General features: G+C 38.8%; 1 protein-coding gene and 1 long non-coding RNA gene across 9 annotated transcripts in view; one reads left to right on the top strand and one right to left on the bottom strand.

The window, feature by feature from the left end:
* The window catches only part of RAP2A (RAP2A, member of RAS oncogene family), a 34,331-nt gene extending 22,879 nt beyond the window's left edge, over positions 1-11,452 (bottom strand). Inside the window, exon 1 of the mRNA XM_002742491.6 lies at positions 10,761-11,452. Coding sequence (XP_002742537.1) covers positions 10,761-11,074 — 314 coding nt within the window. The 5' untranslated portion in view covers positions 11,075-11,452. The remainder of the gene's footprint in view (positions 1-10,760) is intronic.
* Positions 11,453-12,467: 1,015 nt separating this feature from the next.
* LOC103791692 (uncharacterized) overlaps positions 12,468-18,273 on the top strand; it is a 39,458-nt gene continuing 33,652 nt past the window's right edge. For 6 of the 8 annotated variants that reach the window (XR_013534477.1, XR_013534392.1, XR_013534433.1 and 3 more), the window contains exon 1: positions 12,468-17,177. This is a non-coding gene — a long non-coding RNA (uncharacterized LOC103791692). The remainder of the gene's footprint in view (positions 17,178-18,273) is intronic. The other 2 variants (XR_013534465.1, XR_013534455.1) reach the window with 2 other exon arrangements.

Here is an 18,273-nt window from a genome sequence, read left to right as displayed (position 1 = left end):
TCGGCCTCCCAAAGTGCTGGAATTACAGACGTGAGCCACCACGCCCGGCCTCTGCTGCCATTTTTAATACATATTTAGCTACTTAACAATAGGAAGTCAGTCCTTCACTTTACCAATCAACATTACTGACTGCCAAACTTTGTTTAGACTGTTGGTTCACAAAATAGAAAAAGAAAGTAGTAGAGTATAAGTGGACACAAATTTTGCTGGTGTCCTGACTTTGGATTTCCCAGCACCTAGAACTGTCAGCAATACATTTCTATGGTTTATAAATTACACAGACTTAGGAATTTTGTTACAGCAGCCTGAACAGACTAAGACATATACAAAAAAGGCGATTATATATAAATATATAATTGTTTTCATTAGTCTTACAGACAAAAATCTGAATTTCCATAAGTTAAAATGAATAAAAAATTCCTTAGAAAAGGTATCCTAATAAGAGCTATGCTTTTGGTGGAAAAATATTTTGAAGCTTAAAAATCAAATTTTCTTATCACACTGCATGTGTGTACCTATGCAACAATCTTGTATGTTCTTCACATGTACCCCAAAACCTAAAATGCAATTAAAAAAAATAAAAAATAAAAATTTAAAATATCAAATTTTCTTAAAAAATATATTTCTTTATGACTCAATATTGCAAAATATATACCCATTTATAGGACATTTTGGCACACCAGAAGGACAAAGATAGTATCTTGTACAAGTTATTCTGCATAATGCCCAAGGCAATGCTATGCAAATGAGGTGGCTTAAATGATATTACTTGATGATGATCACTTTTATACAAAGAAAAAACTTTTCTCAAATTGATTTATTAAAAGGCTCTGCCAACACATTACTACATATAGCTAGCCATAAAGCTCATCAAAATTATCTTCACTCCGTGCGTAAAATTTGGTATTCATAAAGAGGTCTACTATCATTAACTTTTTAAAAAGAGAAGTGTTAACAAATACTAATATTATATGCTGACTGCTTTTGATATCACGTTTTAATATTTGAAATACGTGTATTAAAAATCATCACAATTCCTCCTAAGTCACAAAAATTTATATTGCCACCATTTGTAGCCAACATGTTTATATCTCTAGGGAAAGGCAAAGACACAAAGCACTCAAGGTCTATGCTGTACGTTCTATAACATAGTGTTAAAACACTCAAAACACAGGAGAAAGCAATGGGAAAAACAAATGTTATACTATACTAGGTATATCATTCATTTGAATATAGTAAGACAATTGAGCCTAATTCCTATGAAATCACCTGGAAATATATAGATAAAAGCTTGAGTTTCATTCTAATTTCTGTGATTGTTGGTGACACTATATCATTGATATTTTAGGTTTGCTATGTAAAGAAACACTTTATGTTCATGACATCATAAGTTACGTAATACCCATATTATAGATGAGGAAATTAAAATGCAAGGAATGTCATCTTGCTCCTAATTATATAACTAGTAAGTGCTGGAGCTTGGCATTAATGAGATTAACATTCGCTGTCTTCATAGATGAGAAGATGAGTATATACAATAAAATATTTGAGAATTATAATATATATAGTATTTATAATGTTCACTGGAAGCCTAAAGATGAATGAATTTAGGACCAGGGGCAGTGGCTCAGGCCTGTAATCCCAGTGCTTTGGGTGGTTGAGGCAGTTGGATCACTTGAGGCCAGGAGTTTGAGACTAGCCTGAGTAAAACAGTGAGATCCCATCTCTAGAAAAGTTTTTAAAAACATTACTTGGGTGTGGTGGTGCCTGCCCTATAGTCCTAACTCTCAGGTGGCTGAGGCAGAAGGGTCATTTGAGCTCAGGAATTAAGAGGCTGCAGTAAGCTATGATGGCACCATTGCACTCCAGCCTGGGCAACAGAGCAAGACTCTGTCTCTTAAGAAAAAAAAAGACAGATGAATTTAAAATTCTCCATCCAAATATGAAGAAAAATACTCCAAGATTTCATTTACAGAGAGAGCTGTAAAGATACTTAGTAATATGCATTGAATTATTAATATAATGTAGGATTTCCACATTTGAATTATTAATTTTTAAGGGGCAGGAACACATGAGAAATAACACTCCTAAATGTTTGATTTTGCAATGTTTCTCTTGGGTAACTTTACTAAGTGATTTTAAGATATTTATAGTTATGGTCATCATCTATTTCACTGTCTTACAGGGAAAGCTAAATCAGTGTTATCCTGGACAGATGCAGAAGACCTCTATTTTGAGTTTTCTGAACCTCCTCAGCAACAGTTCTAGAAATAGATCATCCTGCACTCATGTATTCAAGTCTGAATACTACTACAACCTACCTTTCTCTGTTCTAAGTTTTCACAAGGCAAGAGTTATCTTGTGTTACTAGAATGAAAAAATTTACATGAGAAATACATCTTCACATTTCTGATATGCACAACAGAGATAAATGCTTTCTCAAAAGATATGCTATATCTTTTTGTTCAGTGACTAAATGCTATCTTTCTTTGTAATACAGGTAGGACTTACTAACTCACATTGGGAAGTATTTCATTTTCATAAGCTTACATAGCATTGTTGGAAATCAGAAAAGCAGGAGAGAGAAGATGAAAATATTAAACAGATAGTTCCATTTAGTTTTCTTAGAGTAAAATGTCCTAGGATAGCAGTTTCTAAACTATGTGTGATAAAATCAATTTGGTGGATCATGAAGAGCACTTAAAAACAATGAAATAAAATAGAAAAGAATAGAGAATGTAATACAAGCAACATAGTAAGTTTACTGTTTCATGAAATGTTGATTTCAGCTAGATGTATTTATTCCTATGTGTGCACTAAGTCACAATAAAAAATGTATTTCTTACTGAGGGCCTGGTTAAGAAAATGTGCAATCCCTGCTGAGTGGATCTACAGAAACAGACAGAGAGATAGTTGTTAACTTTTTCCAATATTTGGCTTTTTGACAGATAATGACAATTAAAAAATAAAAATTATAAGTCACCTTATTTTTCCCTAAATTCCAATTTTGGTATGTTTTAAAATCTTAAACATATTACAGAAATAAAAAACAAAAAACAAATCCCCACCTATCCATGTATGCCAGTGAAAACATTTTAGCATTACGGTTAAGAATTTATCATTTAAAAGTGCAGTTTACTCAACATGGTGAAACCCCGTCTCTACTAAAAAAATACAAAAAATTAGCTGGGCATGGTGGCGCGTGCCTGTAATCCCAGCTACTCAGGAGGCTGAGGCAGGAGAATTGCCTGAACCCAGGAGGCGGAGGTTGTGGTGAGCCGAGATTGCGCCATTGCACTCCAGCCTGGGTAACAAGAGCGAAACTCCGTCTCAAAAAAAAAAAAAAAGTGTAGTTTACTAGCCATAATCTATCTTAAATAGCTTATTGAGATACTTTTCGGCAAGGTGTGATTAGAAGTACATTTCCAACTTTAAGTAACTAAATGCATTAAACTTCTAAAGACACCCAATGTTGACTAGTTATTAGGGCTCCCAAACCATAACTTCAATATTCAGCACTGTTGACATATGATTCAGATACCCAATAACCTTATTCAGATTCACATGCTTAAAAAAACATATTTCATAGCAATGACCCTCAATTTAATGGATATTTATTAAAAATGAGGCTAACATAGGTGTTTGATTTTACTGAAGTTTTCTTACAAGGGGAAAAAAAAATAATGAAAGGTCCAATATTTCCAAAGAGGTTTCAATCATTTAAAAGTATAAAGCTAAATCTACTTAGTATTTATTACATACCATGACAAAATCTTAGAATCTTGAAATATTGTTTTTTGGCTATTTTGATTACTTTAAACTTTACTAATAATATATTTATGCTTTACTTAACATACTTAACTGAAATGCAGATTCTACAATTACAGCATTGCCATTATTGATATTATTCTCTGTCAGACTGAGAATAATTTTTAATGAAATGAACCACAACTGTCAAAGTAACAAATGAAATGGCAATATATAACATATAGCATATTTCCACACACCGTTAAAATTTCAAGATAAATGTCCTACATAAACACTGTGTCTATACATTTCCTTCTGTAACTATTCAGTCTCCATAGTTTTACCTAGTTTGAAAGTCTACTCATATTCACACTCATTACTACAAAAAACTTTGGATTATTTAAAACTCTTTTTACACCATAGGCCTGAAAAAATACGTAAGAAAACAGCTGGTAGGAATAAATGTAGAGAAATAGAAAACAGGGAAAAGTCAAAACAGAAGCAAAGAAACCTTAAAGTAAGGCATACATCCTTCCCTAGGGGCTAAGATTCTAAAGACAATGACTAAGACAGAACTGAAAAGAAAAAATATCCCTAAAGTACAGTGTACTTAGTTTTATGTAAAGATCCTTGCTTAAAAATATGTACATATACATGCATAATATATGCACCTTATTATGCCATATGTAATTTCCAGAAGTTCACATACAGAAATTAAATCCCTCATGTGTACTGCTACTGCAACTTTAGCAAATAAAAAGATTCCAACTTTGTTGGCTCTTCCTGTTGGTTGTGAAATCCAGAGGCATTTTTCTTAGTTTCTCTACCTCTTCCTTAAAGCTCAATAATTATTCAAATTATTTTGGCCCTCTCTCCATTAAAAATAAGTATTAGTATAATTATTCCTCTTATTGTAGATTTGATACCATTATCATAAAATGAGTCACAGGCTGCTGATTCTTTAAGGTTCATAATAAACTTCACCCCTTTCCTCATCACCCCAGCCAGACAAAAGTGTTCCCACAGAATATTAGAACGGAAAAGATATCATCTCCAACTCCAAACTGAGCTTTAGAAATTACAGTCCTGGGGTGGCAAAAAGAAAACTATATACTGTAACCTGTAATTTTACAATGCAGCCAAAACAAAAGTTTCCTTTTCAGGAAAAACTTTTGGGCCATAAAAAGTGATTCACTGTATGAAGTTTCAGTTATGCAAGATGAGTAAGTCCCAGAGATCTGTACAGCAATAGTACTTTTAGTTAACAATACCAGACTGTATATTTAAATATTTGCTAAGAAGACAGAACTTACAATAAGTGTTCTTATTACAAAAAATGAATGAATGAATGAGTGAATGGATAGAGCAGGAAGAAACTTCTGGAGGTGATGGATAGGATTACAGCATTGATTATGGTGGTTTCACAGGTGTATGCTTATCTCTAAATTCACTGAGTTGTATACATTAAATATGTCTGTCTTTCTGTATGTCAATCATACCTCAATAAAGTGGTTTTTTTTTTTTTAAAGAAAAAATATCATGAAAAACATTGAGTTCTTCAGGTCATTTTCAAAATAAATTTCAGTTTTTTGACCATCTAAATCCCTCTCATGAAAGATGAAGTGGGCACTCATAACTATTTTCCTCCTCTAATCCTGACTTACTAGTTACACTGTTTGTTTCATATTGTCAGTGTTTGTAACACTAATATTCTGTTTGACAGCCATAGTTCTCACAGTTCTTTAATATTACTTTTGTATTTAAATAGATACAGGTTTCACCATCAGTCCTTATCTTCATACCCAAATTCTTTGTTTGGATTTATGTCTGACTTTGAGGATTTAGTCATTAATTCTTCATAATATATACTTATTAATTATTAAAAATTTTTCCTTCTAATTCACCAGTATTAAAACAAAATAAAACAAAGTGATCCATTAGGTCTGTACCTGGGAGGTCCAGCTTTGAATTAAGTTTTGGTACTGGGGAAGCAGGTATTTGTGGAGGAAAAAACGGCAGCAGAGCTCCAGAAGTTTCACTTACTTGGGACAAACATCTTTTGATGTATAATCTCATTTCAGCTCTCCAGCACCAAACTGTCCTGGGCCAAACATCTTATGTGTAACAACTGGCAATATACTTCTATTTTAGAGTAGGCTTTAATAGCTACTTATGGTAAGCGGAATAGTTTAAACAATCAGCCAGCTCATTTGAAAGTGACCACTAAAATGATATATAAAGATTAATAATCTTTAGAAAATAACAACTTACTCACCTTGGGGAGTGTAAGTCAACCATCTTTTTCCTAATCTTAAAACATCCCACGCCTTCTCACCTACTGCAATATAGGAAGTCTGCACTGTGTATCTTACAACTCTCAAGTTCTATTCTTGGCTATATTCATTCATTTTCTCATTTCTATTCTTAGCCATATCCATTCATTTCTGTCTCTATACTCTACCCAGTAGGTTTCATCTACACTCCCAATCTGAACTGTGCAGATGAGCCTGAGTCTTCACAGTCATACATAACCTGACCTTTCAGGCTTTATTCAAATGTTCTAATTACTTATTAGGCTGGCTATCTGGATAATTACCATCTCCAAAACTCAAATACATCTCCCCCAGCTATTCCTCCATAATCCTATTCATTCATTTCAAAATGTCAAGGTTACTTTTGACCTTTTCCACTTTTTCTACCACTGAGTTTGATTAATTCATTCTTTACAACATTCCTTGCATCCCTTCTTTCCTTTCCATTACTACAGACACCATGCTAATTCAGGATCTTCACACTTCATATAAAAACTGGATTTTCACAACATTTCTGACGATTCCTCCTGTTATAAAACAGAGTAGTCTATTACCACTAAGCCACCTATGACAATTGTGATTATGGTCCTTGACTACAGGATCAAGTCCAAAGTCTTTAACTTTCAGTAATTTAGCTTTAAAAATCTTCGCCTTACCTCCCCTCACACTTCTATATAAATTCCATATTTTGCCAATCTGCTCTATTTAACCATCCAAAAAACATATTCTATGCATTTCCTGTGCCATCTCCTCCATCTGGAATATATCATGCTTCTTATTCTTTGAGGTTCCTATTAAACACTGCCCCAACTAGAAGTATTCTCACAGAAAGTTCGAACTGAAGGAAGATCATCTCCATCTGCTGCAAAATAAACTTTAAAAAATCATCTCCATGTATGAAATCAAAATGTTTAGGAAAACTGAGACCAAAGGACAATACAAATACTTTTCTTTCTGAACATTCATTTTCTCCAACATTTTTGTTTCGTTTCCTATGTGCTAGGAGCTGTGCTAGCTACGTGGGCTTAGAGTTTTGTGAGAAAGACTGGCTACCCATAAATGATCACACAAATAATTAAATGTAGATGAGTGCTTCAAAGAAAAAGAAAAGGACAGGATGTGATTGAGGGAAGAGGTGAGGCATAAAGTTAGTCTAGTAAGGGAAGACAGGAAGGGGGTTACTTTGGCTTGAGAGGACACAGAAGGCTTCCCTCAGTGGGAAAAAAATCTTTTAACCCATCTATGCCTAGTGTTCCATTATTGGAACACTAAGCTTGTGGGAGTTATTTATATCCTGCTCAAGGTCATTGCCAAGGTCTGATTTTTCACACAAAAAGTTTGCAACATCCAGCATAAATGGGTTAAGCAGGGATGAGGGTGAAAGACTGGGTAGGAATTAACTCTGCAAAAAGGTAGATTTCTACAGGCCAAAGGAGAGCCCAGAGAAAGATACTTTCAAGAATTAAGGTCTGGGTGTAGAGTAAAAGGAAGGTTGCAAGAGGTGAGCCTGCACAGGTAGGGACGGGTGAAAGCAAGCTGGGCTGTGGAAGGTGATGGTGAAGATTTCTGGAATGTACACTTATAGACACTTAAGGGAGTATGGGTCAGTTTTCTATTACTTAAGAGTGAAACATTCCAAGTAATAGCCATCCAATGAAAAGCTCCATTCGTTGTTTGGCTATGCATTAGTGCTATACCGTACCTGAAATTAAATGTTCATTCTCATGCCCTTTTCCGTAAGATCCTTCATAGGGAAAATATTTCAAGAGAATACCAACACCGTTCTTCCAAGGATTATTTTAACCTCATTGCTTTTTAGCCTCACCTTGTCTATGCTAAGTAATTAATTCCAAAATGCAATTACAAATTTATTTCTTCTAAAATTACATTGATATCAAGGGTAAAATTTAAGGAAGATAAATGACAACATTATTAAAGAATGACAGCTAGAATTTTTTGAGCAATTTCTGTGTACTAGGTATTGTTTTGGAAATCTTTAAATATATTATCTCATTTAATTCTAACAATGACTCTGGGGTGCATGCTATTCTCTATTTCATAGATAAGGAAACTGAAGCTTAGAGAAATGAGCTTAAGCATTTCCCCAAATCATATACACCTTGGACCCGTGTTGTCCAATATGGTAGCCTGAGCGGCTATATGGTCATATGTGGCTACAGAGCACTTGAAATGTGACTTGTTTGAATTGAGATGTACTATGTCAAATACATACCAAACTTCAAAGACACAGTATAAAAAAGTAGAATATCTCATTAACAGTTTTTGAATACTGACATGTCAAAATGATTCTATTTTAAATGCAGTGGGTTAAATAACATACATTATTAAAGTTCCACGTTTATGTTATTTTTTTTTAAATCAGCTACTAGAAATATTAAAATTGCATATGCGGCACGCATTACATCTCTATTGAAAAGTGCTGATCTAGACCTAAAGCTGAATACTGAATTTGCCAGTAGATATCAAGTTGAAAGACTGGTAAAGAAGAGACTACCATCATTCACACAAATCTTGGTTTAAATGTCCTCTCCATCAATGATGGGAAGCCAGATGCTGGGGATAGGATGAGGAGTAGTAGTACCTAACTACTATTATATTACAAAGACACACAAGTGAGGGCCCAAGAGGGCCTTACGTATACAATGGTCAAATTCTGGTGAAAAGAATATATGCACTCTACTTCAGCTGATCAATGATGTTTTTATATCAAGAATGGAGACTGTTGAGCAAAACGGTATCTGGGCATGCAGAATTTTACTCTATTTTTTTTCCTCTGGGTCACAGTGAAAATAAATAAATTGTTCCAATATACTGAGTTTAGACTAACCTATAACTGAGAAAAGTAATATGCACTAAATTATAAGAAACTATAAAATTATGTGGACCATATTATCCATCAATGTTTTGCCATATTTGTTCCCTAGTCTTTTGTCAAGAAGTTAGCCATGGGTATGTGGCTTTATCAGTGTATATACACATCTTCATATCTTTATGCCTATATATCTAAATGTGAAGGGTGAGGGAGTTGGAGCATTTACTTAAGATTATCTTTTAATGTATGTATTTGGCCTAACACTGACATGTGGCAACGTATCAGACTATCCTGCAGTTTGTCTGGTTTGCTTCTTTTCAACTGAGTGGTACTGGGGGAAGAGGTAATAAGTAAAGACTTAAGTCACTTAAATGTAGCCCGTTAAATGCCATCCTCATTCTAAGTTTAACATTGGAATTGTTCATCTCTTAACTATAAACATTTAACTATACGAAAATGAGACTGGAGAAGTAAAAAGCTATCAAATTCACAAATCTTAGCAGCAGAGACCACGAAAATACCTGTTTTATTCTAGATTGTAATTTAACACAAGGATGAACAACATGCAAGGTTTTAGTTCATCTATTAAAGTGCATACTCAATTAGTTAAGGGGAGTGGAGCAATGGAGAGAGGGCCTTCTCTTTGATCTCCTATGTTGCATTATAAACTCACTACTTGTAATGAATTTTTGAGCATCCCCTGGGTACACATAATTTGATCCTTGCTCTTTCAAAATGAGTGGACTCAAACTGACTTACAATGTCATTGTGTTTACAGAGCACTTACAACCATCTTTCAGAAAAGGTCTTCAGATTTAGGGTCCAGGTAGAATAAGGCAGGAAAAAAGGACACCAAAATTATCGGCAGGCATTAACTAATAAGAACTAGATAAAACAGTAATGTGTAATTAAATAATAATAAGAAAAATTTGCCAGAACTTTTAACTAAGATATTTTCACATTTATAATGCTTGAAATTACACAGAAAAATATACTAAGTGAATTTAAGAGAAAATATTTTAAATCGTTTAAGCTACCTATATTTCCAAAATGTATACTTCAGAAAAGAATTTATATATATATAAAAGCTTATTAACATGAACTTTAAATTAGCTAATACTTGAGTCACACTTTTGAAGCATGTTCTGTTTTCAGGAAGTGTTTTGTTTTGTTTCCTTTTCGAAGGGATTAAGGACTATATTAAAACAAACAAGCAAACAAAAAACAAGTTAAGATGCATTCTTTTCCTGTGAATGGCATACTTGTACCCCTTTGTGTTAATATTCTCGAAACCCACTTAGCTTGTGATGTCTTCAAATAATTTGATAATCTGTCTTTAAAGTTTTGCACTAAATTAGACACTTCATTTTTGTAAAATGCCTTGGAACCATAAACCTTTAACGAGATGAGAAAGGTCTCTTTCCTCTGTACTTGACATTACTGTATAGGTGTGTGAGCAATTTTTGCTGTCAAACATTGCAAAGGCAGATTTTTTGTTGTTGTTCAATCTGCAAATATCTCGCCTATAAACTAACTGCACAGCTCCTCTCTTCCCAACACAAATCTATCCACCCCTTTCCCTTTGCAAGTTTTAAACTTTGTTTCCTTGGGGGCTCTGTACAAGCGCTGCTAACAATGTCCAAGAGACAAAGAGCTGTTCTGTGGGCTAACAGGATGCCAAATTTTAGTTTTGAAACAAAGCACTCAAATTTCAGATTGAGGAGGAGGAGCAGAATGACAATAGTAAAGCCTCCAGCTCGGAGCCACCGGCCAGACAGCCCCCTCCCCAGGGCCCGGCGCGGGGAGTTCTGGCCCCGGGACGGTGACTCCCGGGTGCAGCCGCCAAGCTCCCTTGCGCCCTCACTCACCGCTTTACGCGGATGATCTGGTCCCGCATGGGCTTGATGTCCTGGAAGCTCTGCTGGTTGACGAGGCTGTAGACGAGGATGAAGCCCTGGCCGTTCTTGATGTACAGGTCCCGCATGGACGCGAACTGCTCGGTGCCCGCCGTGTCCAGGATCTCCAGTACCGACGGCGACGAGTCCACCTCGATCTCCTTGCGGTAGAAGTCCTCGATGGTGGGGTCGTATTTCTCGATGAAGGTGCCGGTCACGAACTGCACGGTCAGGGCGGATTTGCCTACCCCGCCCGAGCCCAGCACCACCACTTTGTACTCGCGCATCGTCCCTCTGCGGCCGCCGCCGCCGCCACCGCCCGCGACATAGACCTACGCCGGCCGCGCTGCGCCCCCGGCCCCGGCCCCGGCGGCCCGCCCCGCCGCCTCCCGCGGCCGCCCCCACCTCACGGCCGCGGCGGCCCCTCGGGCGCCGGCGGCGGTGGCGGCAGCTGAGGGAGCAGCGGCCCTGGGCATGGGCCGAGCCGGGCGACGATGCGGCCCCGTGGGTGCCAGCTGGGACAGAGGGCGAGCGGAGAGCAGTAGCGAGAGCCGCGGGAGCCGCCGGAGCCGCCCGAACCACGGGCCCGCAGTGCCGCCCGCCCCGCCCCTCGTGCCTCCACGCCCAGATCCCCGCCCGCCGCCGCCGCCGCTACCCCCAGCACTGGAGCGCGCACCCGAGCCCCAGCCGCAACGCGGCCAGGGGCGGGGCCCGTCGGCTCGGGGCGGGGCCCGCGGCGCAGCCCCGCCCCCGCCTCCGTTGCCTAGGCGACCGGCCGCGAGGGCTCCCGGGAGGCTCTGCGCGGCGCGGAAGCTTCTGCCCGCGCGGATATAAACAAGCACGGAGGCCTCCCATCAGCGCCGTGTTCTGTGCGCCCGGTCGGATCCCAGGGTTTATGTGCCGAGCATGCGCAGTTCCCGCCCGAGCCGGGAGCGGCGTCAACCTGAGACTTCCACTCTCAGAATTCGGCAGAGATGAGGTGGTCAAGGGGGTAGAGCCACCGTCAAGCTCTACCCTGAGGCGGGGAGTGAGGGGGAGAGCCTTTGCTCGACGCCACCCTGTCTCTTAAGCACTCCTAGAGCTTTGGTTTTATCGAGTGAAGCCTTGAGGGCACCTCTAGGCTTCTGCCTGAGGTTGTGTAAACGCAACAAAATGAAGCTTTGTCCTGGGACGTTAGGACACTGATGGGAGGGTGACAGCCCCATCCAATAGTACGCCCTAAGGGCGAGTCAGAAGCGGCCAAACGCCACGTATGCCGGGTCCCGCCCACATCTCTTCTAGCCCCGCCCCTTTCAGTGCCGGACTGAAGTCGAGCTCTTCCCACGCCCTGTCAGCCACTGGTGAATTAAAAACCCGGAGAGCGGAACCCCGAACGGCAGCCGGAAGGTCCAGGGACACCTCATAGCAACAGCCAGCTGAGGGCATTTAGTGGGAAGCTGGGATTCCTTCTAGCCAACCACATCACGTCTCTGCCCCCTATGATAGCACTCATGACCAATAAGAGAGCCGCCTCATACCACGTGACTCCCCTCCTTCAACCAATCGGGAAAAACGCGAGTCGCCGGACCAGCAAGCCCACCTCCCAGTGCCTCGCCAGGCGGGGCGTTTGGCGCACTCTCTGCCAACCAATCGTAGGCGAGCTGGCGAATGACGGAACTTCGGCCTAGCCAACCAGAGCTCGCGAGCCCCTTGCCACCGAGGCCGGCGGGATGGAGACCCGGCCTGCTGCTGGGGTTTGGGAGGGGCAGAGATTGAGGAGCCAGTTGCTGTGCCCTGTTCTGGCAAAAGAACAAGATGCGTTGCAAGCCAGAGTGATGAATTCCACTTTTAACGTCGTCTCTGTGGCATTCTGCCTAAAAGATGGGCATGGAAATGGTGCTGAGGGATGTGGGCTGAATCGAGAACACAGGGACTTTTGTCTTCTGGGTGAGAAATGTTCCCGGTCTTTAAGGAGACATCGTGCAGCAGTTGCCTGAGTCTTCCAGGCGTGCCTTCCAAAACATTTTTTTCTTTAACTATTAAGTTTTAAAACTTAGCGTTCTGTCGCTAGCATTGCATCTTAGTTACACACCCCCTCCCACTCATAACGTCAAATTTAGGAGACATTACATCCTCAAGCATTCCTGCATTATTTTTTTGCAGTAACTGGTTATTCGGTTTACTTTCTTTATACGATGTCCTTCTCGAACTAATCTCACCTGTTTGTTACTGTCGCACTTTTCCTGCGACTAATACATTTCTGTAGTTCTATTATTAGAGCCTGGCATACCTCTACCCTGTTCCTCTTTCCCACAAGGTCATCATGCCAAGGGGATTTTGGTCCGAATTAAAAGCCAGGTAGTCTTTCACTGTCTTTTCTGTCGATAGTCAAACTAGTACAAAGATTACTCAAATTTAGCAGTCTCCTGTTTCCCTATAGATTCGCTATATTAGAATGGATAACTTAAATTTGCATTACCTTGCTATAATAAACACGCACCAAGTTTTCATTTAAAATTATTGAGGGCAAATGTTCTCAATTTAAACGTGTATGTAGTAAAATAAAACTCAGCATTTCTTGATTACATATCATTAAAATAGGAATGGTACTATCTGAGCCACCAGAATCAGCAGTGACTGTATTGTGTTAATAGAAAGAACTAAGAATCACGACTGTTTTAAGGGAATTGAAACCGAAGAGGATCTACTATTTCATCCTAGGCTAGTAATTTGAAATGGTGAATTCAGTTTGAGAGAGCTCACATGGATGCTTCATATCTGAGCTACTTTAGCAGGGATGTTTCAAGAAGATGTAGGTAAGTATGGTCTTCACCTAGCTTTCCAGAAGTCTCATATTTTGTGTAAAAATGGTATGCTTATTTATAGTTACTTTAGCTTAGTAGCAGCTATACTTCTTTTCCAAGGAAAGACAGATTGTCTCTTTGAAGATTCTAATTGTGCATCTTGGTGATAAGAAGTTCCTAGGTTTGTCAGGGGTTAAACAGAACGAGGAAGCATGAAGCTTTTTCTCTAGATCAGGACAGCCCATCTAGTACCTTGAATTACAGAGGAGCTCCAAGTCCATTTACTTTGCAAGGAATATAGGTCCAGTGATTTATGTTTTTGAGAAATTTGCATTGGGATTGTGAGTGCAGAAGGTCACCTTAAGCAACTGTTTTCATGACTCCTAGGTCCCCAGATGTTGAGAAGCTTTGAATTGAAGCTGTCACAAAAATAGTGAGTGGGCTCCCTGGTCACTCTACTTAGCATAATAGAGAGTAGGACACCTTTGTGACATTTCTCAGGCTATTTCCCCTGACCGCTCATCAATGCTGATGTTTTTGATAAGAAGGAGTATAGAGATTGCAGCCCATGGGATGTTACAGCTCATTTATTTACAGGCCATATATTGACAGGCCTCAGATTTCATGCTCAGTACCATAAAGGTTGATTTTTAACCACCATGAGGCAAAAGAAACATGACAGATCGGAGCATATTTTCTCACCTATTCTGGCTTAAGTGATGGTACATACCTGATTTGTGGTCGTATGTGAAATGTTGAGTGAAAGATTACCTGCCATAAAAAGGATATAAGGACGTGTAGAGAATTTAGAGGACTTGGGTGGGAGATGAATGTCTATTTTCTAATCTCTTAGTCATGTTCATTCCTATGCCAGCATTAACTCTATTCTGAGATGCTTATAGAAATAACTTATATCTTCGTTCATTTGTTTGTTGGAAATAAAAGATAAAAATGGTATAAAAGAAATTTGAATTATTCCCAAGAGCTGTAAATCTGCAAGATAGTGAAAACTTGACGCTAACTGTCACTGTGGGATCCCTTTAGTTTCCAAAGTGCATTGCCAGAATAAAAAGAAAGAAAATCTTCATTTCTCCTTTTCCACTGAATCTGAAAGGGAGTTATCTCACCTATAGCCAGATACCTTCAATTATCACACTTGTGTTACCATGGAAACCCAAGTCTGTCCTTTCTTTCTGTGAAAGATGTTGGAAAAGGTGGTATGAAGTGGGAAATACATTGTGTTCTGGGACTTCCTGACACCGGCACAAAGCAAATGTGCAGATAATTTAATAGAAAAAAATTAATAGCGGATGTTTGTAATGCGACGGGCACTTTTTGACTAAAATCCTGATTCCTATTGCTTCCTATTAAAGTCTGTCTGTCTCTGGTTAATAACCATAAAGGTGAAGGGCACATCAAGTACATTTAGCACCTGTGAAATGCTGCTGGCAATTGTAAGGAGAGCAGACGTTGGTTTCTTGACTTCTGAGGCTCCTAATACAGTTGAGAATCTAAAGTATATATGTGGAATGGAAAAAAAAGGGGCAAAATAAACTTTGTTCTTCCTTTGAAAATGTGCTATGTCTCAGTGCTTTTGAAAAGAAAAATAATAAGAATGCAGAAACTGAGTATGGAAACAACTCAATAAAAGACACCTATGGGTGGTGAGAGTAGATGTTTCAAAAGGCCATTTTAATCAGGAAAAAATATGAAAGAAAAGACGTAATGATTAAAATGTAGGCACAGAAAAGAAAAAGCCTGAAGAATCTTAAGAGCTGGAGGATTCTGCGGAAAACCAAGCTTCAGTATGGTTCATTTAACAAAGCAGAAGAGCAGGCACAGTGTTGCTTGCGTACCCAGCAGTTTCCCTTTATTTTTGCCAAAGAAACTGGGATGAATCAGGATTGGACATTAATAGCATTGCTTTCCCTCTGCCCACGGTTAGTCCAGAAGTAGGCACGTGACTCAGTTCTTGTCATCGCAATGGGGAGAAGGCTGCTGGGGCTGGAGGGATTTCTAGGATAATGACGAGTAAGGAAATATCCCCATTTTTTGATGTCACTCTCCTTGCCTCCTGCTTTACACATGGAATTACAAGAATGTGGCCACCATTTTGGGGCTATGATGCATTATGGCATTATGATGCAATACCGTACAAAGCCAGCAACCTCGGATGGCTAAGGAGGAGGATGGGAAGAACCTAGGTCCTGCATGACCACACTGAACAATCAAGCTAACTTTAGAACTGCCCACCTGGCCGGGCGCGGTGTCTCAAGCCTGTAATCCCAGCACTTTGGGAGGCCGAGGCGGGTGGATCACGAGGTCAACAGATCGAGACCATCCTGGTCAACATGGTGAAACCCCGTCTCTACTAAGAATTACAAAAAATTAGCTGGGCACGGTGGCGCGTGCCTGTAATCCCGGCTACTCAGGAGGCTGAGGCAGGAGAATTGCCTGAACCCAGGAGGCGGAGGTTGCGGTGAGCCGAGATCGCGCCATTGCACTCCAGCCTGGGTAACAAGAGCAAAACTCCGTCTCAAAAAAAAAAAAAGAACTGCCCACCTTTGGATTATGGCTAAGTGAACAGCTGGTGTCTTTCGATTTAAGTCTGTATTGGTAAGGTTTTCTGTATCTTACAGCAAAATACATCCCACCTGTTAGGAAAAAGTGTGAAGAATTCCAGCCAAAATGGTGTTTAAAAAAGAAAATTAGCGAGCATTTGTGAGAACTTTCATTTCACTAATATTTGAATGATACTTCAAAGATACCGTAATATTAATTGAGCAATTACTGTGTATTTTTGTTTTTAGGCTTGGGGGATACAACAATAAATGATTAGCCAAAAGAGCTTGTATTCTAGCAGGAGAGACAGATATTAAGCAGCCAATTGCATGTTTATATTACAAAATTATGGTTATAATTAAAACTAGTAAGAAGGAAAAAAGTCAGGACTTAGGGTATGTAGTAATTATATAAATAATAAAATATTACAAAATATATAGCTAAATAACTGAATGAAATTACAAAAACAAACAAGTATAGAAATATATAAAATGTATAGTTTATACAGACATTCCCTGAGGTCAAGAGAAACTGTAAAGTGGAGTCGTTTAGTCCAGGATAATTGTCTGAAGGAAGTTAATATTGTACCAGGTTTTGAAGGAAGTGCCCAAAGGACAGGCTAGACTGGGCAGAAAGAGAGCACTCTAAATATAAGGAACCGGAAGAGCAAAGGAAGAAAGCAGGAATGAAGTACAAGTGAACTAAAAGAAATACCAGAATCACTTGATTTTTAAATTCCCTGTAGGAACAGCATTCTAGGGGCATCTCTCAGAGAAAAAGACAGAAAGATACCAGAAGTCTCAAAGCAAGATTATTTAAAGGCATAAAAATAATATAGGAGAAAAATACAGAAGAAAAAGTAGGAGTACAAGAGTGCATTTGAAATGAAGACGTCATTCAAAATAATGAATAATTTATAATGTGGGTGTCAAAAGAATTGTCATAAAAAGTAATTATGGATTTAAGGGCATCAAGAAGGAGGGACTCAAACTTTCACAAATAGAAATGGAAATAAAGATGAGGAGTGGCAAAAAAATGAAGACAGGTAGGAAAACAATTTTTGCTTGTGGTTATTTTTCCATGGTAGCTGTTATTGACATGCATTATGTAGAAATGAAAGGAATTTGACTGAAAAGAAAAATTTCAATAGAACAGTAATGCATAAAGATAGTCTTTTTGGTAAATAGTGTAATTTAAAATGTTTTCACTCACCAGAATGCCTTTTTGTACCTTGCTGTAGGAAAATCTTTTCAACAAAAAAGCTGTCAGTAAAAATAAGTTACAGATTAGTGAAACATTTTGGAAATAAAAATACCCCATAGATGTGCCAAATGTAATGGTAGGGCAACAATAATAAATACTTGTAATAAAAATCAGAACTTGTTAGGCATTATGTGATTTCTGGCCAAATATGGTTGTAGTACTGATTTTTCTAATGCTATTTTCTAATGTACAAATATAAGACTTTTAAAAATTAAGCTACGGTAGATATGTGGGCACATCTTGATATTACTGGAGATAGAATTTACCACTCACTTGTGACCCCCAAGCGTAACCCTCACAGACTTCTGTCTTAACACTAATAGCACATCATTGCACCGTCTTCTCCAGCGACTGGGGAAAGGGACAGCACTTTGTTTATTTTTGTTTTACCAGCACTCAGCACATTGCTTAAAAAAAAAAATTGTGGGAATTCATAAGATGTTTGTAAATAAATGAACAGTTGAGTGGACTATAATGTTGTTTCTAAAAATCCTGGGTTTTGAACACAGAGAAGATGAGAATAAAAGGAAAGGAATAAGGATTTTCCCCAAATCAGGGTAAGGTTGATGTAAGTGTCCTCCAAAGTTGGCCTAGTCTGCAAAGAAGCTTGTATCTCAAAAGCAGTAAGTCTGTGACAGGCAAGCTCAATGACAGTTTGTAAACCTGGAATTTAGGAGTGCCAGGAAAGATCTGAAAAATCATGTCTTCTATCAACTGTCTGTTGCCTGAAGTTCTGCACTTAGGTTTTTAGTCTTTGACGTGAAAGTTATTTTTTTCCCAATTAAAATGTAAGTGTGAGATATACAGTTAAATTGCACCATCAGTCCGTCAACTTTGGGGCATGCAACTATGCTTACCTGGCTGAAAAAGAAAATGAA

The sequence above is a fragment of the Callithrix jacchus genome, chromosome 1 (genome assembly GCF_049354715.1).
Source record: "Callithrix jacchus isolate 240 chromosome 1, calJac240_pri, whole genome shotgun sequence".
Taxonomy (NCBI): domain Eukaryota; kingdom Metazoa; phylum Chordata; class Mammalia; order Primates; family Cebidae; genus Callithrix; species Callithrix jacchus.
This window is presented reverse-complemented; position numbering and strand designations above follow the sequence as displayed.